The 15,383-nt window shown below is 26.4% G+C and overlaps 1 protein-coding gene across 1 annotated transcript; it reads right to left on the reverse strand.

Annotated features, from left to right (window-relative positions):
• Positions 1 to 3,329: 3,329 nt before the first annotated feature.
• Positions 3,330 to 4,514, reverse strand: LOC137815402 (protein RADIALIS-like 4). The gene is made up of 2 exons (XM_068618543.2): positions 4,144 to 4,514; positions 3,330 to 3,590 (listed from the first exon to the last, which is right to left on the reverse strand). The coding sequence occupies exons 1-2, from the start codon at positions 4,413 to 4,415 to the stop codon at positions 3,566 to 3,568; spliced, it is 297 nt and encodes a 98-aa protein (XP_068474644.1). The 5' UTR covers positions 4,416 to 4,514; the 3' UTR covers positions 3,330 to 3,565.
• Between the last annotated feature and the right edge of the window lie 10,869 nt (positions 4,515 to 15,383).

Consider the following 15,383-nt stretch of genomic DNA (forward strand, 5'->3'; position numbering starts at 1 on the left):
TTTGTTTTAAAATTTTAAATAAGTTGTGATATGGTGGTACAATTTTGGTATCAGAAAAATATATCATGTCAAGATGAATTTTATTTCATTATACTAAAACAATTTTATATATATATATAAAAGCTTTCATTTACGTATTATTATCTCAGTTAATTAATGACACTTTAAGTAACAACAATCATCTGTTATTACATGAAAAAAAATATTATTAAAACAAAAAAAATACAAAAATATAGGAGATTAAACCAAAGTTTATATGTTAATAAAAACGATACATAGATAGATTATACTTATTCATAAAAAAATTTAAGAACATATTAGATTGAAGCCTACTATACCAATAAAATGATTATCTATGAATAAATTCTAAATTAGTCATAACTAATATTTATCAGCACACGTATTACACAAGTTATCTATCTCGATAATTTAAAAAAATATATTATATTTTGAATAAAAAAATCTTTAAAATTATCCACTTTGATAAAAAAAAAGTAATTTTACCAAGTTTCTTATAAATGTCAATGAAAACTTTAAGAACAGAAACATGAATGTTCAAAGTAATTTTTTGGGTTGATGAGGATTGAAATAAAGAGAAGGCAATTGCTTCCCGCACCATATCACTGCACCCAATCACAGGGGAAAAACTAAAAATACCCTTAAAAAAATAGATACATATAAAATTACATTCTGATCTTTTTTTGGAACACAATAATCTCTTCCAGATAAATTTTTCTGGAATGTATTCTTTTTCAATTCTAGATTTTTTTATTTGGAATGGGATTTTGATTTTTTTTTTCTAAATTTTTATATCTGAAACACAAAAATCTCTTCTAGATTTATTTTTTCAGAATGTATTATTTTCAATTCCGGATTTTCATTTTCAGAATAAAGAGTATTTTCGGAATTTTGAAATTATGTTGGGTGTAGGTTCAAAAGTGTTTGGTGCTGGGAGCATTTGCCTAAAGAGAATTATTTGATGTTGGTGTTGTGGTGAAGAAAATCCCTGCGAAGTCTTTAACCAATATGGGACCACAATGCTTTGATATTCCCTTAACTTTCATTCGATGTTTCAATAAATGCTCACATACAAAAAAGTAAGATAACAATGTGAGAATTTTTTTTCCCTTTACCAAAAGGAAACATGTGTTTTTAAAATCTGAATATTATTATGATGATTTTACGTTTGTTGGATTAGTTTTATAATTAAATGATTTTTAATTTCAAATATGTTGTTTTCAAATAGAGAATGACATGTTTATATATATGTTGGAGATCTCACGTCGACTAGAGATAAGGACATCTCATAATATATAAATGGATGCAGACCTCAACCTTATGAGCCGGTTTTATGGGGTTGAGTTAGGCTTAAAGTCCACTTCGTAATATGGTATCAGAGCTTCGAGAGTGGGACTATATATTATGGGTGGTCCGATAGCGGTCCGATAGCGGATGAGATCTCCAACAATATAAATAAAAATATAATAAACTTCTTATTATTATTAAGATAATTTTAGGATTTATTTGATAATTTTTTAGTTACAATTTTTAATTTCAAATGTTCAGTTATAGACTTCTTTTAATAATTTTTTTTATAAATATAACAATTTTAAAAGTTATTAATTATCATTAGTTATCATCTAAGTTCCTATATCTTTGTGTTATTTTTAAACATTTTATATTTTTTTTTATATAAAAATTTTCATGTTAAATATTACTGTTCAACTTGACATCTCATTTAGGCTGACACCTCAAGTAACAAAACATTTTATACTTACTTATTATTTTCTATATTTTTATATTCATATTCTTATTCATCTTATATATAAGTTTTCACAGTTATATAATTATTATGAATTAATGTTCAGTAAATTACTCATAAAAACAAATATATGATGTTGAGTCTTTGACTTAACTTTAAAATTACTTATTAAAACAATAAAAGTTGTTAACAAACATAATTGTTAAAAAAATGGTGCAGCCTTAGTTTTTATTGTTAATTAAAATAATATTTTGTGCGATCTATAAAATATTTTGATAAATATATTTCAAAATTAAATAACTAAAAATAGTTCAATTGTTTATTTTAAAAATAAAATAAATAATTTTAAACTATAATAATTTTACAATTTGATTTAAGGTATGTAGCACAAATATTATAACTTTAGAGATAAAATAACTATTTTAAAATTACAGTAGTTTTACAATTTGATAAAAGAAAATCGACTTATCACAAACATTATAAGATTAATATCTCTCTCAAGTATTATTGATTCTCCCACTTAAATTTGATTTTGAAGATCATTTTATTTTTAAATATTTTTGTTTGTAATTTTTTTTGTAAACTATATTATTGGATTATATATATATATATATATATAAGCAAAAGAGATTCGCTTTTCTTGGTTATTTAAATTTTGAATGTTACAGGGTAAAAAAGCTTAATTATTTATCTTAAAAAATTAAATTTTTTGAACATTACTTTTATTGTAGGATTCGTAAAATCATGAACAAACCAAAACTCATATATTCACAAAACCGATAAATATGAAGCCTATACCTATTTATAAATAACTATAAGAAAAGATTATATAGAAGTTTATTATACCAATGAAATTATTTTCTATGAATAAATCCTAAGTTATCAAGCTTATCAGCACAAACATTCATTTCACGAAAAATGTGATAAACTCTAAACCTGATTTTTCCACGGTAATTAAGACAAGTGTGTTTCACCTATTACGTAACACCCAAGGAACATTAATTCTAACAGCAATTACAATACAAAGCAAGATTAAATCATATTCAAGTCATAAATTAGTAACTCATCTTTTGAATTTCTTCAATAGGATGAATAATATTTTTTTTTATGTGGTAGCAGATAACTGTTGTTACTTAGCTGAGATGTCAAGTACCTAGTCGAGATGTCAAGTTTCGTAATATCTAACCTGAGAGCTTTAGGGTTTAGTCTTTATATATATATATATATATATATATATATATATAAACAGTTGTGAGAGTAATAATACTGTAGAAATGTAAGCTGAACTGTTCTTGCATCAGCATTTTGAAAGTAGCAGACTTTTGACTTCGACAACCTTTTCATATGGTTCCAAACCTTCCTGACACTAATGATGAATCCAAGTTATGATCGGTGGATAGAGTTAGAAACTGGCATGTACTACCATTTTTTAATAAGCACTTTCTTCTTTCTTAAATTCATCTTTAAGCACTTTTTCCTCTCTCACTGATCCTTTTAGTTTTGAAGGTCGTTTCCATCATTTATATTCACCCAAAACAGAAATTAAAAACAACTTTACACAAACTACTGGTCCATGAATATATATATATATGCTTTACCTTCAGAAGGTTGAAATGTCTTTAAGATAACTGGGTTGCTTTTACATTTAAAGGGGCAGATACATGACATTTATAGAAAAAAAGCCTAAAAAGTTTCACTTGATTTTGTTATCATAGAACCAAGATAGGTGCATCAGTGTATGCATTTTAATCTTCACTTAGCATGATTGGTTGGTAATGAGCTAATATACCACTTTCTTATACTTCACCTCAGACTTAGGACTTTCATCCTGCATGACAATGAAAATACACAATCAGAGGGTACCCACATTAATTCACAAGGAAAATTTTTCTATATTGGAAAATGTTCTGTACAAAAGTCAAGCTCATATGACTTAAAAGTGAAGTTTAAGTAGTTTATGTCAGAGATCTCACATTGACTAGAGATTAGAGCATTTTATAGTATATAAAGTGGGTGCAAACCTTACCTAATAAGTTGGTTTAATGAGGTTGAATTAAGTTTAAAATTCACTTCTTAACATGGTATCAAAGTCATTTTCGAACTTATCCAAATTAGAGTTTGTTGACCTTATTAGGTCACATGTTATCGGACTGTTATTGGATCATTCATAATATATTTATAAATCTATCACTGATTTCTACTCCTAAAAAATGTAAGACTCAAACAATGAGAACATGAATAAAATAAGTCATGAGGTGTGAAACACAGTAACCAAACATCACTGGTAAAGCAGAAAAAGTCTGAATGTGCATGACTCATATTCTCCAGCACTGCTGAAGCAAAAGTTATATGCAGGAGGTTCAATAAGGATTGATTTTAACCTTTGTTCTTCGTTCATGTAGCTGTAACCTCTGATGCTGCCTCCTTCTGTTGCAGCAACTTTTCTGTAATTGGGCAAGGGTACATGGCCTTCCTCAATCTGCTTCAAATCATCAACAAGCATCTCATAGTGCCTTTTCACTTCTTCCACTGTTTTTCCTCCCACTGCCCTGGCCAAGTTCTGCCACCGATCTGGGGTGTCCTTGTCATAGATGGCCAAAGCATTCTCAAACTTCTTGTTCTGCTTTGTTGTCCAAACTGAGCTTGAGGCCATTGTGATAATAATATCAATGAATGATAATAATAATAATAATCAAAGACAAATAATGGTAATGAAAGTTCAAGGTTGTTATGGCAAAGCTATGAGGATGAGGAAAATGTCATTGGTGATACCCTTTATATACTGGTGGATGATGCCTTGGGAGAAAGTGTGTGTGAGTTGTAGGTTGTGTACTTTATGCTAGCTGTTGCTTTCTAACAAAAAATATTTTCAAAGTTTTCACTTGAGCATGCTAATCTCAGTGAATTCCTTGAACATGGTAATTATATTCAGTTTTGATTGTATGCATGAAAAAAGTCTTGAATGCAGAAAAAAGGTGTTTGTTTACTTTGTGATTTCCATGCCTGTTTAAGGAAAAATCTTCAAGTACTCTAAGCTAACCCTTTGATTTCTTAGCTTAATGGTGAGACAAATTGTGAAAAATCCAAGAACTTTTTAGGTAACTTACGCGAGTTTCCATTCAAGTATAATACCTTTTGCTTAGGAAATCAAGTTTAATACTAAAAATTTAAGAAATTTAGCATCTGAAAAATCTCTAGGAAATAGTACTCTCACTGGATTTCAGTAACCAATAAAGTTATTGCATCAGGTAGATTTCACTGTTTCTTCTAATTCTTTTTTTATATAAAATTTGCATATTAGACCTCACTATTCAACTTGACATCTCAGTTAGAATGATATTCAAATAACAATAATCATCTAGCATTTCTTTTAATTCTTTTTCACATGCATGTTTTCCATTCAAAAAGTTAGAGGCATTTGGACTCTATATAGAATTCTAATAATAATGTGCTAAAAATGGCATCACCACTAGTCTACGTACTAAGTGTGCTTGAAATTGAAATAAGAAAACTTTCAAATCTATAAAAATATGCAAAAACAATGTTTACCAAAACTGTTTTGATTCAAAATCATTTTGCAAACAGTAAAAGCTTGTTCCTTTGTAGAAGCTTGTTTCTTTTTTGTATCTCTCTAAACCATGGTTTGAAAATTATCAAGTGAAAAAACAGTTATCTTGAAGATTAAGTATCTTTTTTTTAAGTTGTTTTAACATGTGTTTTTATAGTCTCTTGTGCTGCATTCAGATGGTAGCATGTTGTACTGTTACAGAGGACAAGATGGGTCCATTAAACGTTCACGGGCGCAGGTATCATGCTGCAGTGTAGAAAATTTCATGCCAAGATCTTCTGTGTATGGATCAGACAGGAAAAACACAAAAGCACCTTTTTACATTTGGATGTTTTCAAATTTCTCTTTCTATGTTTGTGGTTATGCTACAAAAGTGGCTGCAAATCATACAAGTCCTTACTCACCCAACAATCTTCCAAGAAAATCTCATGCTTGGTTCAATAAATTATTTGGTGGTTCTGAAGTACCACAGAGTAATCAAATATCATTGATTACTTTATTTTAAATTTAAAAGCTTAAATACATGTCACTTAGAGATTAATCAAGATTACACAACAGGGTGATGGTCTAGGACTAGTAACATTTTTTTCTCTTAGCTGTCTACCATTCTAGCAATGTGAATTAGTCCACACCAGTCATCATGGTTTTTGACATTATACAAATCTGAATATATATATATATATAGCAGTTTGTTCTGAGATATGCTGAATAAGAGGCAAAAAAAACATGGCTAGCTGTATTTTATGATGTTGTCAAGTTAAATCTTGCGAAAAAGATAAAAAGCTATGTGCTGCAAAGTGTACCTCAAAGATCAAGGCACTTTCCATCTGTTTCACATTTACATATGGTGTGTTTGGTTTATGGTTGGTAAATAAAGGCATTTTTCATGGAGAAACATTGTTTTTCCTTTACTTTATCTTGAAGCTTGGTTTGGAGGGCATGGATGAACTCTAGCCAATTGCACCTTATCTCTTTCAAATTTCAGTTTTTACTTAATTCTGTCCAAAAAGCTAGTTCATGAAACAAGGGCTATGTGAAAAAGGCTAAATCATGAAATATGAGATACTCTTATTTGCTTATATTACTTTAGCCACATAATGAAAAAAATGGTTGTAAGCTTAATAATGCAGACTTTATGTATAGATTTAATCCAACTTCAAAAGTTAGCTTATAACAAGATCAATGTAATGGATTTTATCAAACATGTTATTTGAAAAGGAAACTATGCTTAAATCCTAATTATAAATAACCAATAACAAGTTTTGACTAGTAAAAGTAAGGTTAAATTACCTTATCCAACCAACTCGTACGTAGAACAATATTTGATGAGTGATCTGATAGGTCTAACAAAGTTTTTACTATGATAGATTCTGATACCATCTTCTTAAGAAATGTACTTTAAATATAACTAAACCTTACAAAACCGGTTTCTAATATCAAATTAGCAATCACTTATATACTATAAACTGATCTTATTTTTAGTCGACGTGAGATTTCCAATAACATGGTTAGTATGCAAACTGTAAAACATTGCTGCATTACACTGCATCAGTCAATTACATGGAATGAATGTGACAGCAAAAGAAAGTTATGAGAGGAAGAACAGAATCTGTTATATCTTTAGACTCGTGCTACTTTGTCTAAGCCTACATTATGCATGGAATATATAACTAGGCTTGTCAACTGGTGAGTGAATTTAATCCCTGGAAGCACCATCAGTGTTCTTGGAGACTAAACAAATTGATTTTCTGAAGACAAAAATGAAGGTGGAAGTGATGAGATGCTGATACATTTGGAATCCTTATCATCCACGTATATCCCAAGCTGGATTTATCAGTTTCTACTTCACAAGCTTTATACAAGTTGGAATTGGGACCACACCACTCATTTGTAACCGCAGATTGGGAGATCCATGTTCTGATTCCAAGGTCTTTATGCTTTGTCTCACACTAGTCAAAGAGAATTGCTCCAAAAAATTATTCCAAAAATGTTATTTCAGACTCTCAATTTTCATATTTTCACTTCACACTTTTTCTTACATGTACTATGCCTGCTTTTTTTACTACACCAGCAAGCAGGTTTCAATCAATTCTTTTTTTACCTGGGCATCAAGTTTTAGCAAATCATAACTTTCTGCTGGAATATTGAATTTTTTTAAAAGAAGAGACATAAAGTCACATGCCCAAAAGAAAAAATTCTGATGCAGAAATTCCTACAAATTTTCTAGAGCAATAAGGAATGAAGACTAGTTGTATATTTTTGCTTTCGTTTTGTTGAATAATATGACTGTCACATCACAGCAAAAAAAATCATTAAATAATATATAATTTAGTTCTAACTTTAAACACATAATTCATATCAGTTCTCTTTTATCACCATAACATAACATTAATTTGTGTTTCAGTGAGAGGTGAAAAACTCCTAAAAAGATAAATGTATGTATATATATGTATGTATATATATTCTGCCAGGTTGTGATAGATGAGTAGAATCTTATATTGTGATAAGAAGTGATAGTTTGATACTTCATACTTTAGATTCGAATATAAAGGACTGAATTAAATTTGATAGATGATGAGATATATTCTGGCACCTTGTTGTACTTATTGGATGTCATTTTTGCAATATATTCTCAATATAAGGCAAGCCATAAATAGAACAAGAGCATGGTGCCAAATACTTTTATCCCCTAATCATCTCATGTTGCACTTGCAAATTCTATAGAAGTAGTTTTTGTTTTTTAAATTCAAATGTCACTTTGAGTTCTACATTACAAACATATAAAGAAAAAAAAAATTATAAACATTCTTGAGTTTTTTAACTTCAATAACTATATTTGTATGATAGGACCTAGATAATATCTGAAATTGGTTGAAACAATTGTTTTTATCCCTCGATTGCTCCTTCTTTGTTCTCGTACTCCCTCCTTAGTTTTCGGTTGAGAGTTAACCTCGTTCATGAGTCGTATCTGATGCGTATCTTTAATAAAAGAGTATTAGCTGATTTATCTCATAGTTCCCGAATTTATAGGTATCTAACCTAGATTTATAGGAGTGTTACCCAAATTTGTAGGATGTTACCATATTTGTCATATATACTTTATTTGCTATTTAATTTAACCTAGTTCACCCAATTAGTTGCCGAGTGACGGTTAGTCGACGAGTGACCTGGTTCATTCAGCTCCAACAGGTATAATAACAAAAATGTTAATGTATTAATTTTTAACTTTTACTATATACTAATTTGTTTTTTTTATATTTTTCTTATGTTTAAAAAATTAATATATATAAACACATAAAGAATATTAGAAAGTATCAAATTAAACTTAATAAGTTGGAAAAAAAAAACTTGAAAAAAATTCGATCTACTCTCTATTTACGTACAAGTAAGTGTACCCAAATATATCTACTTGGGCTTCATTGAGCCACACCCAATTTCATGTATCAATTACTTCCTGCACCGAATGAATTGTGACATGCACTCAATACTTGAACGAAATGACTAAAAAGCCCTTAAATAATAGGGGTGCAAATCAAAATACATTCTGAAATCTCTTTCTTTTGGAATACGTCTTTAGATTTTGTTTTTCAGAATGAAATTTTGATTTTCAATTTTACTCTGGAATTTCATTTCCAAAACATAAAATTTATTTCAAAATTGAGTTTCCAAAATATACTTTTTTTTATTTTATTTCTATACCATACGGTTACGAGGGGTATCGATAATGATCATTGACCGAATACCCCTCAGATGACGAGATTGATATAGTATTTATAAACCCCACAAAGATCTTTTAAAATAAAATGATTAACATAATCACGATGTGAAATTTTACCTAAAATCTAAAGATTAATCCGATAACCTACCTTAATCTCGACCTAGTGTCAGAGGTTTGACCCTATAAATAGACACACTAATCAAGACAAATGTACACAATAAACAATATTTACTACACTCACATATCTCATAACAAGCCTCTAACTTAAACATGAGAGTACATTTTGCATGTACACTACCTAAATTGACCAAAGATCAAAGTCAAAGGAAAACTAAGAATTTTTCAGCCTTTATAAGTATTTTGAATTTTCAATTTCAAAACTAGATCGTGCATGAAAAAATAGCCCTTTCATATTTAGCTGATGGGCTAGGCCCATTGTTTTGTTTTTGACTTAAAAGATGGACTATTTCTTCCTGCACTTCCATACCTTCTTCTCTCACCTCCATATATTTTTGAATTTTAAAAAATGTCCCTCTATAATATTCTGGATTACGTAATCTGAAAGACATTTTTCAAATTTATAATTAGCTTCCGGATTATGTAATCCGAAAGCTTTTTTTCATATGTATGATTACTTTCTGAATTACATAATCCGGAAGTCTTATTTAACTTATGGATTATGTAATCCATAAGTCTTTTTTCAAATGTGTTATGGATTATATAATCCATAAACTAGTCTATGAGGATGACACAAGAAGGATACAAATGTATTTTCATGTTGTGTATGGAGGTGGCAAAAGAAGATATGGAGGTGCAGGAAGAAACAGTCTAAAAGTTGCTATGAACACTTTTACAAATTGATGAAACAAAATGCATGAAACTAAACAAGTGAATATATATATATATATATATATATATATATATATATATATATATATTAAAAAAAAGGATGAAAAATGCACACACACATTTCAGTTGATTCTAAGATTATTTGTATAACATAAATTGAATTTATATACCATAGAACACATTCTAATCACAAACTATATCAATAACTTGTAAATTTGTGTTCATAATTCGAAAATGTATAATGTTTATTATAATTTAAACTATAGCTCTCTCACCCCTTTGGAATTGTGAAAGGGATGATTAGAATATTGGAAGCCACATGAGGGGGATATTAAAATTTAAAACTTGATTAATATTTAAATAAAGAGAAGAAGATATTGAGAAAGTGGAAGCAAATACCTTACACGTAGGTTATCGATAAGAAGAACACACGTGTATGCATGTAAAACCAAACTCAAATAAATGAGATATTTGCAAAAACTACTCAGCAACAAGGAAACACACAAATGTACCTTTCAATACCTAAATAATTGAAGGATCACAATCATATAATCAATCATTCCTACTTTTTTTTTTTTCAGTGCGAACTACTCATTAGTGCCCATTTCCTCTAATACTAATTTTTTAATATATATATATAATTACTTTGTTTTAGGTTAGTCATCATTATAATTATAATTATAATAAGTATAGAAGATCTCAATCAACTAAAGATACCAACATTTTATACTACACAAGTATATGTAAATTTTATCTTATAAACTGATTTTATAAGGTTAAGTAAAATTTAAAATTTATATTTTAATAATAAGTATTAATATAATTGTAGGTTATGGGTCGATCTCGTAATTAGAAGAAAAAGACTCGTGTTCTAACTTGGAAAGTTAATGAAAGATCTCGTCTTTACGTTAAAGATATTGAAAGTTATGATTTGCAAATATGAAAGATAACGGTGTTAATGTACACAATAAAGAATAGGAAAAAAAAAATCCAATATAAAGAGAAAAAAAAGTCAAACAATATGTAACCATTCTCTAGGTAAGAAACCGTTCTCTTAACTAGAACAATAATCTTTTAACTAGAACAATAGTCTATTTTAATATAATACAAAAGCTATAGTTTTAACAATAACTTTGATTGATTGATCATCTATTTAGTCTTTATAGATATTATTAATTTTGAAAAAACAATTAAGAGGTTTTAAATTCACAAAAAAAAAGAAAGTGAAGGATAAAAGTCTTCTTTTAAAGATAATTGCATATTAACATTAATTTCTCATTAATAAATAGCGATGATAATTATTAGAAATATAATATGATAATAAATTTATGTGCATTAGTTTTGGATATTATTAAGGAAATAAAAAATGAATAATGGAGGAAAGACTTGGTCAATAAAGATTTTTGGTGTAAGAAAAGTTGGAACGAGTCAATGGCATGATTTGAGGTCGTTTTCCTCTACAGAATCACTTCCCACCATAAGCACCAGCCGACACAACATTCCACACAAGATATTTTCATTAATTAAAATAAAAAAAATGAGTGCATGAATATTGAAACAAAAATATTTGAATGTAATTTAACCTTTTTTAATATTTTTTATTTATTTTATCTCGTAGATGTTAAACTTGTGTGCATATAAAAAAAAATTGTAATCTTTTTAAGAAAATTTTGTTGTATTATAACTTATTTGGAGATGATTTTGATAGGAAAAGAGCCAATTTTAGTAAGGATAAGATAAATTGTTTAAGTATTTAATGGATGAATATCTTTTATATGTTCGTCACAACTAAGTTAGTTTTAACACTCAACTAAAACGTTATAAAATAAAATTAGAAAAGGACAAAAAAACACTTGAATTAGAAATATATGTATTATTGATGAGATTGAATGCTCTAACTTGTTATCCTTATAAATAGAAAGTGTGAAATTTAGATTTTGCTTACCTTTTGTAGAAAGATATGGTTGTAAAATTGAGTTACGCTTAAAACTTATTTTTTAATATGATATTAGAGTTATCTAGAGTCTATCTTAACAAAAGTTTGTTGGACTTATCAAGTCACTCACTATTGTATCGGACCACCTATAATATATAGTCTCACACACAAGTTTATAGGTCTCCGTGTGAGAAAGATGTGTTTGAAGATAAAACATCAACAAAAACAAAAAAACATTTCATAATATATGAATAAAAACATAACCTTATAAAATTATATTTAAAATCCACTGATTCTGTTAATCTAATTTAGTCAATATAATAATTAATATTTTTTAGAGTCTGTTAATCTAATTTAGTCAATATAATAATTAATATTTTTTTAGAGTCTGTTAATCTAATTTAGTCAATATAATAATTAATATTTTTTATCTCTAAATTTGAGAATTTTTTTCTGTAGTGTATGATGTAAAAAAATTATAATTAATTATCAGTATGATTTTGAATTGAAAGTAAAAAGATGTATTGATTGAATTTTTTAGAATTAAAAAATTAGACATAAAATGAGTTGACAAGGGTTTATTGATTTTTTTTTAAAAAAAAAAGTAAATGAAAGAAAAAAAAAATATATAAAACGAGTCTTTTAAAATATTATTTTCCTTAATTAAGTTTTAATACTTAATAAATTTAAATATTTTTAATTTATTTTTCATTAAAAAAAATAAAAAGGGTTGATGAAGGCCTTAATTAATGATAACAATTTCTTGCAAAAGGACCATTAATGGATGCTGACACTGTTATCAGTCACTATACTTTAGTTTTCCACTTGGCCACGTGCTGCCCAACAAGGCCAAATACACCACTTTCCCTAATTTTTATATTTATAATTTTTTATATAATTATTTTGTGAAAAAAAAAGGTTGATAAGGAAATATATTATTATAAAAAAGTGAGTCATGTAATTAAAAAAAATGCTAATTTAAAAGTTAACACAGAGTATTGTGTGCTGTCAAGAAAATTATTTTAATTAAAAATGTTTTAGGAAATGTGTTATAGAATAAAGAGTTTGTCCCTTCAATTTAGGATCATGTCCATAATAGATCCATTAGAGACAGTTTTAAATATTTATGGTGTGTTTCAATTGAAAATTTTAAATAATTTAATTTGATTTAAAACTTTAAAAAATGTTGTATTAGAACATGTTGTTTTAGGTAGTTTTTTTTTTAATAATACATGATTTATCCTTCACTGCAATAAATAATTAAATAATAATTAAATTCAAAATAATAATAATTAATTACCATATTAATTAAATTAAATATATTTTAAAAATTACAAAATTATTTGTATATAAAACAGTTTTCTATTATTAATAAAAGTTTATATAATAATTCTTATATTGATATCTAAATTAGTTATCAAAATTTTAGTTACTAATATTTTAAATTATTTTCTAAAAATTAATAGAGATTGATTTGAAATATTAAATAATAAATAATTAAAATTTCTTTTATATATCAATTTAAAAATTATTTTATATTTTTTTATTGATAATAAAAAGTAATTTAAATATAAAGAAATAATTAAAATTATAGAATTTAGATTTATATATATAAGAACACTTTTATCTCAAAAAAAAAAAAGTTTCAACTTTCAAAAAAATACACGAATTCAATTTGTATGGATTTTTATTGAGGACACCCATATTAAAAAGTATGATTAAATCAAGTTTTTTTAAAAAATACATGATTAAAGAATGATAAAGTCAAGTATTAAAAGAAATAAGTCAATTTCTAAAAATTAAAATTGAAATAACAACATTTTTTTTTAGTTTCCAAAATTAGTTAAACCAGTTTAAAATGCATAAAAAAAAATTAAACCCTCTTGTAATAATTTGATTTCCTTAATTTAAAGTTTAAAAATACCCTAAACAAAAAAGTTAGTTAGTTAAAAGTGGGATACTTTACAAATAGTCCAAACATTAAAAAAGTAACAACTTTTTTTTAGTGGCAATCTTCATAAAGTTGTTTAGAGTCAACACTCATCTTTCACATTATTGCAAAATGATATTATTATATATTAGAATTACTACATAAATAAATTTTTTTGGTTGACTTTAACTTTTAAAATTATTTTAATCCTTTGTTTTATTTTAGTTAGTTTTATAGTTATCTGCTTTTATTATGCATTTTCAAAGTTTTTAAATTTAATTTTATGATAAATTAGTTGAAATCTAACTTGTGTGCATCCCTAGTCAATAAATTTGATGGTAAAAATAAATTAAAACTAAAAAAAATGAAAGATTAAATTAAAAGAATATAAAAAAAGGCTTCCATTGACATTCACAGGAACAGTCCAAATGAGAATAGTATGGTCTAGCAAACTTATGTTCTTGTTTTAATTAATTTAAATTCATACTTAAATTAACATATATTTTGCTTTGATTTGGTCAAATCTTATGTAATTCAGTTTTCAAATGTTTTGAATTATCTTAAAATATTAAACAGTTATAAATTTTTGGAATACTATTTTATATGTAAGCCATTCAATCCAAAACTAAAAGAGAAAAAAAAGTGACTTAAATAAAACATATATTTCTCATAATAATTATGAAAATAAAAAATATTATTAAACATAAAAAAATAATTACAAAAAAATAATTTATATAATTTTATCATACGTAGTTATTATTATTATTGCTAGTTAATTCAATTTTAATTTTTTTTGGAATAAAATAATAAGACTTTGTATACATTATAAAAAGAGAATCTCCTTAACCATATTATAGATAAATATAATTAAAAAGGAAATATTATAATGATTATTAAAATAAAACTATTTTAATTTTTATTAATTTTAAAATGTCATGATTATATATTATTTGAAGATAACTATTTATTATTACAGATAATTTTATAATTGTTTTTAAAATAAAATAATAAATTTTTTAGATATTAATTTTATAAAGTGGTATCAAACTTAACTCAACTTTATAATAATGCTTTACAATGAAATTATACCTTCTCATACCTACATTTTGACAGTGAGTTAGTGATATGATAGATAACAACAAACTATAATCAAAATAAATTGATATCGTATGAAAAAGTGGAGTTAAAGTCTAATTCTTAGTTTAAAAAGTAAAATTTACACACACTTATATACTAAAAAATATTTTTATAAAAAATATAAATTTATTTACTATCTTAGTATTAATGTTGAAAAAAAAATGAGTTTATGAAAATATTTTGTGCATGAGAGGATATAGATGATAGTTAGAATAGAAATGGAATCTTGATGAGCATTATTACCTCAATAATTAAAAAATAAATGAAGACTCAACTGAGTTGTCATTGAATATAAGAAAGGCTGAGTTTGAATTGAACACAAGTTAAATCAAAGAAACCATTATTATTATTAATTCATTAAACAAAACGCCCCATCGTCAATTTCACACTTTTTCTGCATAAAACTATGGATTTTGGACCCATCTTTCTGTTCTCATGTGATCTTTCTTCTTCTCATTTTGAAAATTCTACCTGTGAACACAC

Source organism: Phaseolus vulgaris, chromosome 1 (genome assembly GCF_051622355.1).
Source record: "Phaseolus vulgaris cultivar YP4 chromosome 1, ASM5162235v1, whole genome shotgun sequence".
Classification (NCBI taxonomy): domain Eukaryota; kingdom Viridiplantae; phylum Streptophyta; class Magnoliopsida; order Fabales; family Fabaceae; genus Phaseolus; species Phaseolus vulgaris.

Excerpts from the sequence above, each read along its gene's own strand:
- LOC137815402 (XM_068618543.2), bottom strand. The coding sequence starts at position 4,415 with ATGGCCTCAAGCTCAGTTTGGACAACAAAGCAGAACAAGAAGTTTGAG. Across the intron at positions 3,591-4,143 it reads TACATGAACGAAGAACAAAG|GATGAAAGTCCTAAGTCTGA; the intron begins GTTAAAATCAAT and ends ATTGTCATGCAG.